Source organism: Oenanthe melanoleuca, chromosome 21 (assembly GCF_029582105.1).
Source record: "Oenanthe melanoleuca isolate GR-GAL-2019-014 chromosome 21, OMel1.0, whole genome shotgun sequence".
NCBI classification, from domain to species: Eukaryota; Metazoa; Chordata; class Aves; order Passeriformes; family Muscicapidae; genus Oenanthe; species Oenanthe melanoleuca.
This window is the reverse complement of record NC_079354.1, coordinates 1,160,935-1,179,563: the sequence shown is the minus strand read 5'-3', so window position 1 is coordinate 1,179,563 and position 18,629 is coordinate 1,160,935. Positions and strand designations below refer to the sequence as shown.

Genomic DNA, 18,629 nt, shown 5'->3' with positions numbered 1-18,629 from the left:
GGAGTGAAAGATTTCCCTGTGTTACCATGAAACAGCACGAGGGAGAGCTGGGGCTGGAGTGTGTGTAAACACTGAAACCAGAAGCAGGCTTGTGTACAAGTGCCCAGGGACAGAATGAGTAAAAAGCTCTGCTCTTGCAGGGGGAGCCCATGAGGATCATTTACCGCATGCGGGGGTTACTGGGAGATGCAACGGAGGAATTCATCGAGTCCCTGGACTCCACCACTGGTAATGCATTTGTCTGCTGGAAGCTGGGATTAGATTTGAAATCTGAGGTTTGCTGCAGAGCAATGACATTATTATCCTCACAGCAGTGAGCTTAAAGTTGATTGGCATTGCTTTTGGTGCATTTACCTGCTTCACCTCGAGTGAAGGAGGATTTTAAGAGCTCTTTAAAGCTGTGCTTCAAATGTGAGCACTTGCTTGGCACAGGGACCATTCTGCCCAGCCCTTCTTCATATTCCTGATCTTAATTCTTTTCAAATTCAGTACAACTGAAGTGACTTGAATTGCTGGTAAATGTGTGCTGCTCTGCTCTCCTTGTCTGCTCCCACTGCACGAGCATGTCCCCTGTCCTCACCACCCATGTCTGTCCTGCAGATGAGGAGGAGGATGAGGAGGAAGTGTACAAGATGGCAGGGGTGATGGCCCCATGTGGAGGCCTGGAGTGCATGCTCAACAGACTGACTGGCATCAAGGACTTCAAACAGGGCCGGCACCTCTTAACTGTGAGTCTCCCTTTGGCTGTGGGGTCAGGAGTTACAGGGTGGAAAATTCCACAGTCATCCCTGAGGTTTAGACAGTCTCCCTTGAGCTGGAGCAGTTCTTTCACTCTCCTGTTCCTCTTGGTTGACAATTCCTTGCAAAATTTCTAACGTGTAGAACCTGAGCAGTTGGTAAATCCTGTCTTGCTGGAGGGAATGTTTTCTGCCTTGACCTTACCTGAAAACCAAAGCTGTGCCAAGATTTATATAGAGATGTAAAAATCTGGGGTGTAGTGTAACCCAGAAGTCTGGAAATCAGGTGTATTATTGTATTAAACTATAACTTTAGTTTCAGGAAAATCCCCCCCTCATTGTGAAGGTACCACAGAGAATCCCTTTGCTGTATTTTGTAGGTGCTGTTAAAACTCTTCAGTTACTGTGTGAAGGTGAAAATAAACCGGCAGCAGCTGGTCAAGCCAGAGATGAACACTCTGAATGTCATGCTGGGGACTCTCAACTTGGTAAGGACAACCTGGACTTCCAGAAGTGTTTTTTTTTTCCCTGGATTCCACTGAATTTAAGCTGCTTCTGACTGCCATGCTGCCTTGTGATAACTATGGGAGATGGGAAACGTTGCTGTGCTGGCTCTGCAAATTATCCTTTAGACATTGCTTATCTTTTGTGGGTGGGAGTGTGGGGGGCATTAAACCAGCTGGTGTTCAGTGCCTCCTCCCACCTTCAGCCAGTTCCTGCTGCTGTTCCAGGGACTGCTCCCACCTTAAACTAGTGACTCCTGGTGTTCTAGTGCCTCTTCCCACCTCACACCAGTTCTTGCTGCTCTTCCAGTGCCTCTTCCCTTCTTAAAGCAGTTCCTGCTGGTGTTCCAGGGACTGCTCCCACCTTAAACTAAATGTTGAACTGGTGTTCTTCTGAGTGCACCCACCTCAAACCAGTAACTGCTGGTGTTCCAGTCCCTCTTTCCACCTTAAACCAGTTCCTGCTGATGTTCAGTGCTTCTTCCCACCTCAAGCCAGTTCCTGCTGTGTTGCCCTGAGCACTCTGTTCTCTTGCAGGCTCTGGTGGCTGAGCAGGAGAGCAAGGACAGCGGGGGAGCAGCGGTGGCAGAGCAGGTGCTCAGCATCATGGAGATCATTCTGGATGAGTCCAACGCGGAACCTCTGAGCGAGGACAAGGTGAGTGCCTGCTCCTTTCCCTGGGATTCAGGGCTTGCACACCCCTGCTCACAGGGGTGCTGAGCTCCAGGACAGAGTGCTGATGGCGTCTGACCCTCGTTACATTTCTGGCAGGTCTTAGCAGGCCTTGGGGAAGGGCTTGAGGAACCAAAAGCACTGCAAGGCTGTGTCAGGATGAGTCTTGCATGGTTGGGCAAGGGTTGTTAGACACTGCTTGGATCCTTTCCTTCCTTCTTTGGGCCACAGGCCAGGGAGAGACAAGAAAAGACACAGCTTGGCCTTGTTTCTTTGGAGTGTTTTTGTACGTGTTGAAAACATGATTGATTTTCCAGTTAATTGAGAATAAAACTGTATCTCAGCTAGACTGAGAACAAGAAGAGCTTCTCACTCATCTTTTGAAGTTGTGGGTGGACAGGAGTCTGGTGTGCTTTGGGTTGGAATTATTAGACTTTTGGCTGGAAAATGAACAGTAGGTGGAATAAGCCAGGTGTCAGCAAGAGGGGCTGGTAGAGCCATTCCACGAGACCTTTGGGAACGAGGCTGGGTTATAATTTTATCAGTGACAACCCCTTCACTACTGGAGTAACCCACCAACTCCCAGAGCGAGAATTTTCTAGATTTATTCCTGAATGTAAATCCTGCTGCTCTTCCTTCACAGGGCAACCTCCTCCTGACAGGGGACAAGGACCAGCTGGTGATGCTGCTGGACCAGATCAACAGCACCTTTGTGCGCTCCAACCTGAGCGTGCTGCAGGGGCTGCTGCGCATCATCCCCTACCTGTCCTTCGGGGAGATGGAGAAGATGCAGATCCTGGTGGAGCGCTTCAAGCCCTACTGCAACTTTGATAAGTACGTTGGCACAGCTCAGCTAAAAGCACCTGAAATGGGTTGTACTGGCACAGCTCTGCCTTTATTTCCTCATTGGTGCTGCTCCAGTGTAGTGCCAGGCTTCAGCTGCATTTCCTCTTTCACTTCTAAGCTTTTTTAGGAGATTCACTCTTGGTGAATCTCTTGATGAATTTCTAAGTTTATGAAAGAAATATGTGAGCTCTAGGTCGAGAAATAGGTCTTCAGAGTGTATTTTGAGGTGACTGAGAAGCTTTTCTGAATCTCTGAGCTGGGGCAGGTACATCATTCAGAGAGAATTACAGGCAGATTTACCATTTCTTCTCTTTGTTCAGGTATGATGAGGAGCACAGTGGAGATGATAAAGTTTTCCTGGATTGCTTCTGTAAAATAGCAGCAGGAATAAAGAACAACAGCAACGGCCATCAGCTGAAAGATCTCATCCTGCAGAAGGGGATTACACAGAATGCCCTGGATTACATGAAAAAGCACATTCCCAGTGCAAAGAAGTAAGAGTCACTGTTTAATGTGTGTGGTTAATGTGTGTGACTGCCCTGGACATCCTCCTCATCCCACCACCACAATTTTCCAAGAAATCCATGAACAAGTGCCCATTCAGGGGCATTCAGAACTGTGATGCAGAGGTGTGGTGAGGCAGTGGGATGAGCTCAAAAAGCCTGTAATCTTCCCATTTGATACCCATCCAAGCTGATTCCTTGGATATCTCAATTCTTGTGTTTCCTGCCTGTTCCCTCCTGTTGCACAGCAACAGTTTTTGCAGTTGGTGGCCAACTCATGCACACAAATCCCCAGGCTCAGACTTGGCACTGTGGCTCTGCACAGCATGGAAGTGGGAGTGTGACTGTCCCTTCATTAATGAGCTGATGAGGGAGTGTTCCCTGCAGCCTGGAGCCCTGCTGCTGCCTGGGACACCCCCCTCAGCTGCTGCCTTTTGTTTTCCATGCAGTTTGGATGCAGACATATGGAAGAGGTTCTTATCTCGACCTGCACTTCCTTTTATCCTGCGCCTGCTCCGAGGCCTTGCGACGCAGCACCCTGCAACACAGGTGAGGCCAGGGGCTGTGCCTGCTCACCACCCTGCTCTGGGTGCAGCTGGGGGTTCATTCCTCTCAGAGTTGGTTCTGCACTGGTTTTTGTTGGAGGATTCATTCATCTCAGAGTTGGTTCTGCACTGGTTTTTGCTGAGTGTTGTTTTGTCATCCTCGCCATAGTTGGAACAGTTTTGCTCACAGCTTTTCACTGCTGGAAGGTGTTGGTTCTAGTCTGAAGGGATTTCAGAAGCAGAGAGAAAATCCAGTTCTCCTGAGCTTACCTGTTACAAGAATGTGAAGGCCTGTTGGGAATCCCAGAGTAGGCATAGGTGTGGAAGCTGTTCAGGTATTCCCTGGGCAGGTCCTGCCCTTGCAGAGCATCCTCTGAGTTTTGTGTCACATGACAAGATTGGGAACATGACTTTGTGTCTTTGTCTTGATGCCTTGAGCCTCTGCTGGCAGCTTCAGGCATCATCTGGAAAAGTCAAAGATTCTAACTTGAGTATTTTCTCCTGCTGTGTGGTGTGAGATTGACACACCAATGTGAAGAGAAGGCAATTATTGATAAGCTCCTCAGGACATGATTGTTGGTGATTGAAGGCATCAACACAATGTCTTATCACAAAATAAATGTTTAATCCATTTCCCCATCTGAGCTCCTGGTAATGACCAGTGGAGAGGCAAATTGCCCCAGTCTTACACACAGTTTTTAGGAGCATAAAAGAGAAGGAGCATTATTGCAGCTCAGTGCCCTGCCCAGCTATTCCCATGGGATTAAAGGGGACAGTCACTGTCCTGAGTCCCCTTCTCCTGAGCAGTGCTGTGTTCCATCCCCACCAGGTGCTAATAGGAACAGACTCCATCACCAACCTGCACAAGCTGGAGCAGGTGTCGAGTGATGAGGGGATTGGGACATTGGCAGAGAACCTGCTGGAGGCCCTGAGGGAGCACCCCGAGGTGAACAAGAAGATCGACGCCGCGCGGAAGGAGACGCGCGCCGAGAAGAAGAGGATGGCCATGGCCATGAGGCAGAAGGCCCTGGGCACCCTGGGCATGACGGTAATGGCTGGGTGCTCTGCTCCTGCAGGGCCTTTTCTTCCTGCCTTGCTCAGGAGGTGCAGCAGGAGATGTGTAAAATCATTAATTGATGGATATTGCAGAGCTCCAGCCCCCAGTTTGCCTGGTGCTGCCAGGAGGGAACACAGCTGCTGGGAGATGGGATGGGCATTCCAGTGCCAGTGGTGAGCATGGTGTGGTTTGATATTCTTTTTAATCTGCTTGAACTTTTCTCTCTTCCAGACGAATGAGAAGGGCCAGGTGGTGACCAAGACTGCACTGCTCAAACAGATGGAGGAGCTGATAGAGGAACCAGGACTGACCTGCTGCATCTGCCGGGAGGGATACAAGTTCCAGGTAATGGGAGCTACAAGTTCTGGGTAGTGGGAGATTCAAGTTCCAGGTAGTGGGAGCTGAAAGTTCTGGGTGGTGGGAGCTAAAAGTTCTGGGTAATGGGAGCTAAAAGTTCCAGGTAATGGGAGCTAAAAGGTTGGAGTAGTGGGAGCTAAAAGTTCTGGGTAATGATGATGGGAGATTAAAGTTCCAGGTGAAGGGAGACACATTTTCAGAGCCCTCTCAGCTCCTAGGGGGACTTGCCAGTATCTGGTAGCACAAGTGCTGGTGCTGGAAGATCAGAAAGTCTCAGGTTGGTTCTTGAGATCAGTAATTCCAGAGGTGGCTGGGAAGTGGAAGTGTGTTTTCAGTGAAAGCTGCAAAAACACAGGATTGGTTTTAAGTCTGAGGCTGGGACTGGGCGAGGTTCAGTTCAGTGTGGTGTGGAGAGAGCAGGCAGTGTGCCCTGCTGCAGAGCTGAGTGGTTGCTAAGCCAGCTGTGTGTCCCTGCAGCCCACCAAGGTGCTGGGGATTTACACCTTCACCAAGCGCGTGGCGCTCGAGGAGTTTGAGAACAAGCCCCGCAAGCAGCAGGGCTACAGCACCGTGTCCCACTTCAACATTGTGCACTACGACTGCCACCTGGCAGCTGTCAGGTAGGTGCTGCCCACAGCCTGGGGGCTTTCAGGTCGTTGGGGGTCACAGCATTCTCTGTGCAACTCGGGATGGGTGGGCTGGGTTGTTGATCACAGTCATGGGTGTCTCTGTCAGGGTCTGCTTTAACTCTGCTCAGTTAAATGTGGAATTGTCATTTCTGGGGTGTTTCCTTAGCTGAAAGCTTGCATCCTGACTTGCTGCTGTGCTCTGTTTCTCCGTGCAGACTGGCTCGGGGCCGTGAGGAGTGGGAGAGTGCAGCCCTGCAGAATGCCAACACCAAGTGCAATGGGCTGCTGCCCGTGTGGGGGCCCCACGTGCCAGAGTCTGCTTTTGCCACGTGCTTGGCACGGTGAGTTCAGGCAGGTTCTTCCCCAGCTGGTTGCATCTGGGTGAGTCAGATCCTTGCCACACACTCCTCTGAACTCTTGGGATCAGGGGTGGTGCAGTTGAAGTGCCCAAGGCCAGGGCTGGGAGCAACCTTGGGATAGTGGAAAGTGTCCCTGCCCATGAGACACCTTGGATGATCGTTAATGTCCCTCCCAACCCAAACCATTCTGGGATTCTGTGGAATTAAGAGTGGTAACATCCTGGAAGCATTTCAGCCAGGGAGCAGTATCCCATGTCCTGGGCATGGGGAAAACAGTATTGATGAGTGGACAGATCTCTGCAGATGGAATTGGATTTGCCAGAGTGAGCTGAAATCCTCCCTTTGGGGAGGTTAATCCAAGGGCTGCCTTGTGCAGCCTGCTCCTTCCTCAGAGCTTTTCTGTGCCATCTTGCTGGGCTGCAGTGTCAGGAGGAGCTCTGAGAAGGCTCCCTGCTGTTTTGCAGCCACAACACATACCTGCAGGAGTGCACAGGGCAGAGGGAGCCCACGTACCAGCTGAACGTGCACGACATCAAGCTGCTGTTCCTGCGCTTCGCCATGGAGCAGTCGTTCAGCATCGACACCGGGGGCGGCGGCCGCGAGAGCAACATCCACCTCATCCCCTACATCATCCACACCGTGCTCTACGTGCTCAACACGTCAGTGCCACCTCCCTGCCACCCTCCCTGCCCTCCCCCACTCGGCTTTGGGCACGGGGCAGCACAGATGGGAACTCACAGAAAGTTTGGGAGGAGCGGGGTTGTTAAGGATTTCCATTGTTGGGAGTGAAGCCTGGACATGCTGGATAACAGGGAACCTATTGAGTGAAAGTAATTGGGAATCAGCTTCTCTTTCCATTCTAGATGTAATTATTACCTCTAGGGTGAGCAACAGGGTTATTATATTAAAGAAACCCTGCCAGCTTAATTTTCTCCTGAGCAGGCAGAAGAGACACTGAGATGAAGTAATAGTTAGTTGAAAAGTTAACCCTGAGATTATTTTGTTCAGTGTTCAGATAACACAGTTTTGGTTCCAGGTTTGCCATCCTGGAGGAGGGTTCAGGTCCATCAGATTTTGCTGATATTTTAAATTTTTTTGAGATTGCCATTATTATTTTTTACCAATAAGCAGCAGTGCACTGAGGCTACATGGCCACATCCATAGGCACCCAGATGCTTTGGAATGCATGAGCTGGTTCTGATCCTGCAAAAATGGGATGCCCATGTGTATCCTCTCTTTGAGGACTTAGATATTAGTAAGTAATTCTAATTAGATGAGGGTATAAATATTAAAATACACACCAAGGTCACTCCAAATGCAGTGCAGTGAAATCCCTCTCACTTTCCCGCCTGGAACTAATCAAGGTTTTGGCTGTAATACAATTTCTCTTTTGTTTTTAATATCTATCTCCAGATCCCTGTGCTATTGTTTTCCCAGTCCTTTGGGAGACAAATAAATGGAACTATTTGTTTCATCTTGTTAGGCTGCTGTTGGCACCACAGAGCCCAGAACCCGCTGGGCAGATGTGGAAAAAGGCCTTCTGTACTTCCCAGACAGAATTTTTAATATTAAATGGAGAAAATAAAGAGCTACTACTTGGCTCCCAGCTGCATCTTTTAGCAGATGAAAAGGTCACACAACCCTGACAGCTTCATCTGCTGGGGTGCTGCTTGATGCCTGATAGGGAGAGTTTATCTCACTTAAAAATCAAGGGTCTGCCCTGGCTGGCAGCCTCTGCCTGGTGCAGTAGAGCCACAGGTTTGGTGATGATGCAGCTTCCCAAAATCCCATGTAACATGATTTTCACTGTCAGTTCTGGGGTGTCAGGACACCTGGGGCACTGGAGCTCTGGGGGAAAGGAGGAAAGTGATAAGACATTTATATAAGCTTGCAGTAAAGTACGGTGTCTTTTGGGTTTGAATTTGGCCTGTATCTTCCAGGGGTTGCTTTTGCAGTAGAGGAATTGTATCAATGGGTGCAGGTGTGGCTGCAGGAGCTGCAGTGGCTGTGTGGTGTCCCATGGGAGATGGCTCCACTCCTGTGCCCGGCCTAGCTGACCTGGCTCAATCTTTTTCTCAAAAAAAAAGGAAAAATACCTCTGTAGTGGTGTTGTCTTCCACTGGGGCAATGGCAGCTGCCTGGCAAACATCTAGTGCTACCCACACCTTCAAGGAAAATGTCTTTGCTTCACTGGCAGCAGGTCCTCAGCCAGGGATGAGTTTGGGCAAAGCTGGTGGTGCCCACTGGGGGAAAATTGTCAACCAGGGATGAGTTTGAGGGAAGCTGGTGGTGCTCATTGGGGTAAATCCTCAGCTAGGGAATGAATTTGGGAAAAGCTGGTGGTGCCCACTGGGGGTAAATCCTGATCCAGAGATGAATTTGGGAAAAGCTGGTGGTGCAAACTAGGGACAAATCCTCACCCAGGAATGAGTTTGGGAAAAGCTGGTGGTGCCCATTGGGAGCAAATCCTGAACCAGGGGTGAATTTGGGAAAAGCTGGTGGTGCCCACTGGGAGCAAATCCGGAACCAAGGGATGAATTTGAGGGAAGCTGATGGTGCAAACTAGGGACAAATCCTGACCCAGGGATGAGTTTGGGCAAAGCTGGTGGTGCCTATTAGGGGCAAATCCTCACCCAGGGATGAGTTTGGGGTGAGCTGGTGGTGCCCAGCTGGTTCCTGTGCAGGTGCATGGGCAGCAGAGCTGAGCCCCCCGAGCTGGGGCAGCTCTGAGGCTCCCGTGTGTTGCAGGACGCGGGCGACGTCACGGGAGGAGAAGAACCTGCAGAGCTTCCTGGAGCAGCCCCGGGAGAAGTGGGTGGAGAGCGCCTTCGAGGTGGACGGGCCCCACTACTACACCGTGCTGGCCCTGCACATCTGTCCCCCGGAGAGGTGGAGAGCCATCCGCGGGGACATCCTGCGGCGCCTGCTCGTCACCGCCCACGCCCGCGTGGTGTCCCCGGGGGGGGCCAGCAGGTCAGTGCTGCCCTGGGCACGGGGCACGGAGCCCACGGGTCACTGGTGCAGAGCCCTAAGGGTCACTGGTGCAGCCACAGGGCTTGTGTCACTGTCACAGAGCCACTTGTGTCACTGGTACAGAGCCCCACAGGCCACTGGTGCAGAGCCCTAAGGGTCACTGGCGCAGCCACAGGGCTTGTGTCACTGTCACAGAGCCCCACGGGTCACTGGTGCAGAGCTCGTGTTACTGTCACAGAGCCACTTGTGTCACTGTCACAGAGCCACTTGTGTCACTGGTGCAGCCACAGGGCTTGTGTCACTGTCACAGAGCCACTTGTGTCACTGGTGCAGCCACAGGGCTTGTGTCACTGTCACAGAGCCCCACGGGCCACTGGTACAGAGCCCTAAGGGTCACTGTCACAGAGCCACTTGTGTCACTGGTACAGAGCCCCACGGGTCACTGGCACAGCCACAGGGCTTGTGTCACTGTCACAGAGCCCCACGGGCCACTGGTACAGAGCCCTAAGGGTCACTGTCACAGAGCCACTTGTGTCACTGTCATAGAGCTCCACAGGTCACTGTCACAGAGCCCACGGGCCACTAGTGCAGAGCCCACGGGTCACTGGTGCAGCCACAAGGCATGTGTCACTGTCACAGAGCCCCACGGATCACTGGTGCAGAGCCCCACAGGTCACTGGTACAGCCACAGGGCTTGTGTCACTGTCACAGAGCCCCACGGGCCACTGGTACAGAGCCCTAAGGGTCACTGTCACAGAGCCACTTGTGTCACTGTCACAGAGCCCCATGGGTCACTGTCACAGAGCCCCACAGGTCACTGGTGCAGAGCCCATAGGCCACTGGCACAGAGCCCCACAGGTCACTGGTGCAGTCACAGGGCTTGTGTCACTGTCACAGAGCCCACGGGCCACTGGCACAAAGCCCCTATGGGACACTGGTGCAGAGCCCACAGGTCACTGGTGCAGCCACAGGGCTTGTGTCACTGCCACAGAGCCACTCATGTCACTGCCACAGAGCCCCTATGGGTCAGTGTCACAGAGCTCGTGTCACTGTCACAGAGCCACTTGTGTCATTGTCACAGAGCCCACGGGTCACTGGCACAGCCACAGGGCTTGTGTCACCATCACAGAGCCACTCGTGTCACTGGCACACCCACTCGTGTCACTGAGTGGCACAGAGCCACTCACAGCTCACTCACAGAAATCCCAGGAATTTCCCTGATTTGGGACCATTTTGGGGAGTTTTAATGCAGATTTTGGGTGTCGTGGGACCAAATTTAAGACTTTTAGGAGGAGATTTTTTAGGTATTTTTTGCCATCTTAGGGCAGATTTCTTTAGGAATTCATTCCCAATATTTTTCACCTAAATCACTGGAATTTTGGTGAAAATCTCTGTGCAGATTTTAGGACTTTTGGCCATTTTAGGTGCAATTTTTAGGGGATTTTTGAATTTCTTATTGTGAATTTTCAGGGATTTTGGGGGTTTTTATGCTTTCCCTCCCAGAGCCCAGGGACCCCTCTCAGAACCCAGGTTGCTCCAAGCCCCATCCAGCCTGGCCCTGGGTGGCTGCAGCTGCACTCAAGGCTGGTATGAGCAGGAGAATTTCATTCTGGCTGTTCCTTGCAGTGGATCAATGAGCTGATCAATGGAAATGATGCTTTTCCTTCTTCCTCCCCCACCTCAGCACTGCAGTGGCTCCAGCCATGAGCTGTGTGTGAGCTGTGCCTCACTCCCTGTTTGTCTCCCTAAAGAAGCTCATTCTGGGCCCTTTTGATCTGTGCTCCAGCCTCCCTCAAATAGAAAAATAGAAATAGAAGTCAAATGCCATTGCTTTTTAAAAAGAAAAAAATCAATAGCAGCTGTCAGGCACTTGAAGCACAAGAATAAGTGGCTGTGCCTGCCTGACAAAGGCACAATATTTCCAGAGAGGGAAAGGGAATTCCAGTTTCTGAAAGGATGATTTGAAATAGCTGTCATAATTAGGAATCAATTCATTTTTATTCTAAGTCGCCTTAAAGGGCATTCTTATGCTGATGACATTAATTAGGTGTTTGATAAAGTCATTACTCTGTGGTTGCACAAACCCAGCATGAACCAGTGATCTTGGAGCCCTGGAAGGGGCTCCTATTGATCTCTGTGCTGTTCCCAGCTCCCCTGGCTCCTGTTTCCTATTTCCAGCAGCCTGTCTGACTGCTGGGGGGTCTGACAGATCCAGGAGTGTCCTGCAGGCTCTGCAGGGGTGGCTTTATTGCTTTTTAAACCCTCCCTGAATGTTTTGTTCCTTCCCCAAGCACAGCTGTAATAAAAGCATATTGGAACAGGCAGAGACAGGAACTTCCAGCTAAAGCATCCAGTCTTTGGAATTTCAGGGGAAAACACTCAGAAATAGTGCTCAGGAATTATGTCAAGGTTTATTCAAGGGCTTTCTTTAATCTCTGCAGACTAAGAGAGCACAAAGCCTCCCTCTGATAAAGCCTCTCAGAAATAGCACTATGGCAATTCTGATTTCCAGGGTCTGTGCTTATTTATTCTTGTGGAAAATCAGGAAGAGGGAGATGGATGGGGAAATGCTCTGCAGATAAGTGCCAATCTCTTGAATTTGTAGGCTGAGGCAGAGAGGAGGCACTGGCTGTGACACCAGGGTAATGTCTGCATGCAAAGGATTAAAATTAGCATTCCACACTCAGGGTGATGTCTGGGAGCAGCTCCAGTCCCAGAACACCAGGGTGAAGGTTCTGGACACTAAAGGACTCACTGCTACCTGTGCATCTGAGAAATGGACAGGAGGCACTGCAGGAACCCCCAGTGCATCTGAGAAATGGACAGGAGGCACTGCAGGAACCCCCAGTGCATCTGAGAAATGGACAGGAGGCACTGCAGGAATCCCCAGTGCATCTGAGAAATGGACAGAGGTCACTGCAGGAACCCCCAGTGCATCTCAGAATGGACAGGAGGCACTGCAGGAGTCCCCAGTGCATCTGAGAATGGACAGGAGGCACTGCAGGAACCCCCAGTGCATCTCAGAATGGACAGAGGCACTGCAGGAACCCCCAGTGCATTTCAGAATGGACAGGAGGCACTGCAGGAACCCCCAGTGCATCTCAGCAATGGACAGGAGGCACTGCAGAACCCCCAGTGCATCTCAGAATGGACAGGAGGCACTGCAGAAGCCCCCAGTGCATCTCCAAAAAGCTGAGGATGTGCTCATGGTCTGGAGCCTCCTGTGAATCTGGCAAGGTGCAGGGTTTCTCTGATTCCCCATCCCAAGGCAGCAGACCCCACACATTCCCTGTCCCATGGGAAGTGCCCTTGCAGCTCCTCAGGGCCAGTGAGGGTCTCACAGATTTGGGGAGATCAGCCAGGAAGGGCTGGAGGGATGGCACCACAGTACCAGGGGGGAGATGCTCAGCACCTCCCTTGTTTTGGAAACACTTCCTATTTAAACCCAAAGATGAAATTACCAGAATGGATCCAAGTTCTGGGCTTGTTCCATATTTGTAAATATAATTTGCAGATTCCAAAGAACTGAATGGAGTGTTCATTGTTACTGAACCACAAATTCTGGCTAAAAAAAAAAAAAAAACCCTGTAGATGCTTTTCAGTGTAGCTTTCATCTGGAATTTGGGAGGAAAAGACCCTTTTGATTTTTTTTTCCCTTTGGTCTTGACTGTGACCTTTGTAAAACAGTGCTGAGGGAAGCAGGGCTTCCCCAGAGTGTGTGTCTGGCTCTGTCAGTCTGTCTCTGTTCCTGGAGTCCCTGGCAGCTCCAGGAATGAAACCCAGCAGCTGCTCCAGAAGGTAACTACCAGCCCTAACCCACAAGGGCCTTTTAGTTTTCAATTAAAGGAGCAGACTCCAATTAGATCAAACCCATTCACATGAAAAGAAAAGTCTGGCTTGCAGTATTTGGGAGGCCAGAATTAGCCTCGCTCTCATTGCTCTTCATCCCGTGGAAATTTAGTCACCTTTACTAATTGGTTTTCCTTTAAATAATGAAGCTGAGCTGCCAGAGCAGGCTGCCACCTACTAAGATGTCTTTAAGGGCACACACACACAAATGGAACCTTTTAATAAGAACAGCAAAATGTTCACTTTTCCCCCAGAAAACCCCAGTCTGGGCCAGGCTCCCCTGTTGTGTTTCTGACTGGAAGCAGCAGCAGCAGCTGAGCTGGTGCTGGGTGCATAAAAAAGGAATTTTTGTTTTTCCAGAGCTGTGAGGTGTTGAGCAGGAAGCAGCACGTGATGGGGCAGATGTACCTGAGGAGCACAGGCACGAAAATTCCAAAGCCATGAGAGCTGCTGGCAGGAGGTTCTGCCTTGCCAGGACCTGTTTGTGATTAATCCTGCAGACTTTGGGAGCTGCTGTCCCAGCACAGCTCTGCACCTTTTAGGGCATTCCTGCTGCTCCAAACCCAGATGCTGGATTTCCAGGAGAAGTCCTTTCCTGGCAGGAGAACAACCAAGGAGATATTAAATGGAAATTCTTCCATTTCTTCAAGGACAAGAGATTTCCCTCAGAGTCTTGCAGAAATGCTTTCATGAGTTAGGAGCACAAAGCTTTTCTGTCACTGATCCCCCCTGGGTGTGAGGCCTGGATTTGGTCATTCCTTCAGGAATCTGCTGCTCTCCCAGCACTGAGCACACAAACAAGGGCTGTACTTTGCTTTTTCCCACTCTGCTGTTGATTTCCTGTGTAGCCTTAGCCCTGCAGTTCCCTCTGTCCTCGTTTCCTTCCTGTGGAAGGTTTTAGTGGCAGAGCTGCTCACACAGCACAGCTGGAGCCAGAGGTGCCCAGTGTCCCTGGGCAGGGGCAGCCAGCAGGGCTCACTCAGAGCCATCCCCTGATGGGCTCTGCCTGTTGCAGCCCTCATGCTGTTGCTGAGGTGTTATCAGAGCTGGTAATTAGTGATTAACTAATTTTTCCTCCTGCAGACTGGCAGACAAGGCAGTGAAGGATTATGCCACCTACCGCTCGGGGCTGCTCTTCTGGGCACTGGTGGATCTCATTTACAACATGTTCAAGGTAAGGAGAGCACTGCAGCTCCTCTGCAGCAGCTCCAGCTCAGCAATTACATGGGTTGGAAACAGAAAGGAAAATTTGTAACCCCTTTCTGCAAGATCTTTGGAAATAAAACTTCACAGAATCCCAGGATGGTTTGGGTGGGAAGGGGCCTTGAAGCTCATCCCATTCCATGGGCAGGGACCCCTTCCACAGCCCAGGCTGCTCCAAGCTCCATCCAGCCTGGCCTTGGCACTGCCAGGGATCCAGGGGCAGCCACAGCTGCTCTGGGCACCTTTGCCAGGGCCTGCCCACCCTCACAGGGAAGGAATTTTTCCTTCTTCTTTCTTCTGCACCTTGTGAAAGCAGAAAGGCCACAGGAAGCTGCCTGTGCTCATTGTACTCCCTTGAAGTTCAGTAGCTGAAGAATTGAGAGACTTTTCCAGTTGGCAACACTCCTGTATTGTGTATTTGCTTATTTTTCCTGCTTATTGTTCATGGAAGGAAGGACATTCCAGGCTGTGCCAGGGAAGTGGTTGGGCGAGGAAGGACCCAGGGGCAGAGAGAAACCTGCAGAGGGTTCAGTACTCGGGGTGAGAAAGTGCCTGGGACCTTGTTTGATTCTGTAAAAAAAGTTCATGAAGTTGCACTTGGGGAATTTCTTTCTCTATTGGTTGCTTGCAAGAGGCAGGGATGGAAATGGGAGCAATGGGAGAAGGCACCAGGGTTTGCAGTAACTTTTTTTTAATTAAATAATGATTTTTGGCCTGATTTGTTGTCTGTGTCCCCTGTCAGAAGGTGCCTACCAGTAACACAGAGGGAGGCTGGTCCTTCTCTCTGGCTGAGTTCATCCGACACAACGACATGCCAATCCATGAGGCTGCAGACAAGGCCCTGAAAACCTTCCAGGAGGAATTCATGCCAGTGGAAACGTTTTCTGAGTTTTTGGATGTGGCTGGTGAGTGCTTGCCTGCCCTTTTATAGCTGCCTTGTGCAGCTCATGACTGGAGACTGCAGCATTCCTGTCCTGCCACTGCTGCAGCTCATGGGGATGGGGCAGGGAGAGGGATCAGCACTGCCCAGCCACAGCCTGAGCTGTCCCCAGCTGCTGGGACACACCTGAACAGCCAGGGGATAGGACAGGGAGAGGGATCAGCACTGCCCAGCCACAGCCTGAGCTGTCCCCAGCTGCTGGGACACACCTGAGCAGCCCAGGCAGGAAAACCTCCCCCCTGCTCTGCTAAACATCTGTAGCACAGCTGGCAGGTGTTTTGGGGGGTCTGTGGTTGAAGGCTGGTGATCAGATGTGACCATGGAGCAGAGGCAGCACCCAGAAGTGCTCCCCAAGGGTTCTGGTGCCTCCAGGAGGCAGGAGAAGCTGAAGAGCTGCAGGGAGGCTGAAGCTGCTCTTTGTTCTCTCCCAGTCTGTGCCCCAGGCCAGTCTCTCACTGCCCAGCACAGGGAACAGAGCTGGGGCTGTGGAGCTGCCCAAGAGCAGTTCCAGATGGATTGAATGTTTCATTAAATTCACATTTCAGTCCCTCCTGCACATGCATCCAGCAGGGTTTACCCTCCTCATGTCTAACCCTAAAATAACCCAGCAGCTGTCAGGAGCTCACACATGGCCCAGCACAAACAGTGGGGCTGATTCTTCTCTCTTGTCTTCTTGTGTTCAAAGGACTCTTGTCAGAAATCAGTGATCCTGACAGCTTCCTGAAGGATCTCCTGAACTCCATCCCCTGAGCCAGCAGGAGCAGCTTTGGGCAGAGCCTCCAGTGCTTGCCTTGCACCCTTGTCCCTCTGCCCTTCCCAAGGAGTGCTGCGGGTTTTTGTTGGAATTTTTTTTTTTGTTTTTGTTCTGTTTTTTTGGTTCTTTTTTTATTTTCTACAATTTTCTTCATGGAGTGATTTGAAATTTAGATTTGTTTTATCTTGTGTTTCAGCGCTTCTATCTGTAAAGCCTTGTGCATTCAGCTGTTTGAAAGAACTTGTACAGAGAGGAATCCAAACCAGTAAATCTTAATGCTTTAGTGTGCACCTCTTTGAAGTTAAATAAACTGAACAAATGGGTAAGCTGGGCTTGACTAGTGCTTGAACCAGGCAGGAGCCTGAATGCTGAGGTGTTCTCACATTTTCCTCCAGAGCTGCTGCTCTGCCCAGCCCTGGCCTGGCACAAGGAGCCCCAGGGCTCTCCCTGCCTGCACTGGCAGCTTCTGTGTGGGGCTGCAGCCCCAGGGGCTCTGCAAGGACAGCATTCCCCCATTCCCCACCTCCCCTTTGCTGGGTCCTGTGCCCTGCAGGAGAGTCCAGGACCTGTCCTGGCTGCATCCAAAGCTCACTGTGCCTCCAGTGGATGGCTCCTCTCTGGGGGCTGCTCCCATCCCTGTCCCTCTCTGGGGGCTGCTCCCATCCCTGTCCCTCCCTGGGAGCTGCTCTCATCCCTGTCCCTCCCTGGGAACCCTTCAGCTGCAGCCAGGGCAGCCCCAGAGCCCTGCACAGCCCCCCAGCCCCACTGCTGCCCTGCATGCCCAGCACTGCTCCCCACCTGTGCATGCTGGTAGCTCACCTGGCACAGTTCTGCTGACACCTGGTGAGTTTGGAATCTAATAAAGCTTTCCCTGGCTTCCTTGTCTCTGTTTGAACTTGAATTTCCTAGCACAGTCCCATCCCAGGAATAATTATAACCATAGTTGTGGAGGCTGAATAACTCTCCAGCCCCTTTGGTGCCTGTTGTTGGTGCTGGCCACGCACTGGGGTTGGCAATTAGCAGAGGGGTGAAGGTGCAGTGTTGTTGTTCTCACCTCTGTGGGGCTGATGTCACTGCTGGGGAGGGGAGGGGGCAGGAAATGCCCCAGGAGCTTTGGGGTTTGGGTTGTGTCCCCAGGGCACTCAGGGCTGTGCTGAGAGTGCAGCAGGGGCTGCTGTGGAGGTGGCTCTGGAGCAGCAATGCTGCAGCTCTGCTGGAGCCCCATCAGAGAGCAAACAGCTCTGGGAGAGCCTGCAGAGCCCAAACAGCAGCTGGGCTGCTCCAGGCTGGGGCAGGAGTTACTCAAGGCACAGCTGGGCACTGCCAAACCCTGCCAGAGCTGCCAGAGCTGGGAGCCCCAGGAGCAGCTCAGCAGAGCCAGGCTCTGCCTGTGCCTGCTGCAGGTCCTCAGCACAGTGCAGGACTGAAGCTTTGCCATTTGTGTCACAGCCTGGTGAAGGTTTGGGGGCTGGCAGGAGCCCCAGGCTGTTTCCTTCCCCACTCAGTGTCTTTCCTGACAAATCCAAACTGTTCTCAGGTGCCCCCAGCTCCTGCTGCCCAGGGAAGGAAGGGACCTTGGCAGGACCTCCAGCCAGGCTGGAAATCCTGGTTTGCTCCACTGGTGCTGGCACAGATCTGCAAAATCACATTCAGCTCTGCTGCAGGACCCAGTGAAGTTTCTAGCTGGAAAATCTCTGGGTTTCTCCCCCCTCAGCTGGGTCAGCAGATCCTCAGAGCCCCCAGGAGCAGAGCAGGGTCACTGTTCATCAATGGCAATGAGGAGGTGGCTCCTTGGGGGGAGGTTTGAAGCTGTTCCTGCCAACACCCTTGCAAGGAGCTCCCAGAGCTCCTGGGTGGTTTGCAGAGGCCCAGGGATGTGTTTGGAAAATCCAGGTGGTGCAAGCAGTGCCTGCCTGGCCAGGGCAGGGAGGGCTGTGACTGAGGGACAAGCCAGAGCTGAAAAGGTGGGAATGTCCTGACGGTGATGTCCCTGTGAGTGCCCCAGGTAAAGTGAATTTTCTCCCTGGATGTGTCTGTGGCACCTTCAGGGACCGTGGTGGAGCCTCGAGGGACGTGCTGGGCACATCCTGGGGCTGCAGCCCCCAGAGCTGGGTGGAATTCCTCATTTTCCCCCTGGGCAGGAGCCCCCAGGCCCTGGTGCAAACAGTAAATGCTGCAGGATTCCCTGCTGGCCTTTGGGACAGCCCAGGTGCAGCTCAGGGATCCTCCAGACACAGAAACAAACACAAAACCAAGTCCAGGCTCCCAAATTAACCCTGAGTGTGACCAGGCAGGTTTGGAGCTGCTCTGGGAGAGGCTCCCAAAACATCCCAGAGACCTCCCAGGGGCTGGGTGGATTTTTAGGAGCCACCCTTGGGTCACGTTTCTGTTCCCTGATAAGAAAACCAGGATTGGCCTTGGCTGGTTTGGTGCAGGGCCACGTTCCCATTGCAGGTGGGGATGATTCACAACTCACGTGTGAGGAATCAGGGATCCAGGGAAAAACAAGCTCTGAGCTCACAAAGGGGCTGGAAAGGGACAAAATCACTTCAGGGATGTCCCCCCTGCACACCAAGATGATGGGAAAAGCCAGGGGCAGCCTGAACCTCCAGGAATTGTAACTCCCTCGTCTCCAGGAGGTAAAAATAATGATTAAATCCCTATTTGCAGGTGTTTTTGCAGGATTGATCCCACCCCTTCAC

At 51.8% G+C, this 18,629-nt stretch overlaps 1 protein-coding gene across 1 annotated transcript in view; it reads left to right on the top strand.

The window, feature by feature from the left end:
* Window positions 1-16,253, top strand: part of UBR4 (ubiquitin protein ligase E3 component n-recognin 4) — an 83,517-nt gene extending 67,264 nt beyond the window's left edge. The window contains exons 91-106 of the mRNA XM_056507921.1: window positions 141-228; window positions 601-728; window positions 1,118-1,225; window positions 1,778-1,897; window positions 2,556-2,746; window positions 3,079-3,252; window positions 3,711-3,810; window positions 4,636-4,854; window positions 5,095-5,208; window positions 5,698-5,840; window positions 6,065-6,190; window positions 6,673-6,867; window positions 8,957-9,181; window positions 14,114-14,204; window positions 14,976-15,138; window positions 15,859-16,253. Of these exons, the coding sequence (XP_056363896.1) occupies window positions 141-228; window positions 601-728; window positions 1,118-1,225; window positions 1,778-1,897; window positions 2,556-2,746; window positions 3,079-3,252; window positions 3,711-3,810; window positions 4,636-4,854; window positions 5,095-5,208; window positions 5,698-5,840; window positions 6,065-6,190; window positions 6,673-6,867; window positions 8,957-9,181; window positions 14,114-14,204; window positions 14,976-15,138; window positions 15,859-15,923 (2,250 nt within the window). The 3' untranslated portion in view covers window positions 15,924-16,253. The remainder of the gene's footprint in view (window positions 1-140; window positions 229-600; window positions 729-1,117; window positions 1,226-1,777; window positions 1,898-2,555; window positions 2,747-3,078; window positions 3,253-3,710; window positions 3,811-4,635; window positions 4,855-5,094; window positions 5,209-5,697; window positions 5,841-6,064; window positions 6,191-6,672; window positions 6,868-8,956; window positions 9,182-14,113; window positions 14,205-14,975; window positions 15,139-15,858) is intronic.
* The last annotated feature ends 2,376 nt before the right edge of the window (window positions 16,254-18,629 follow it).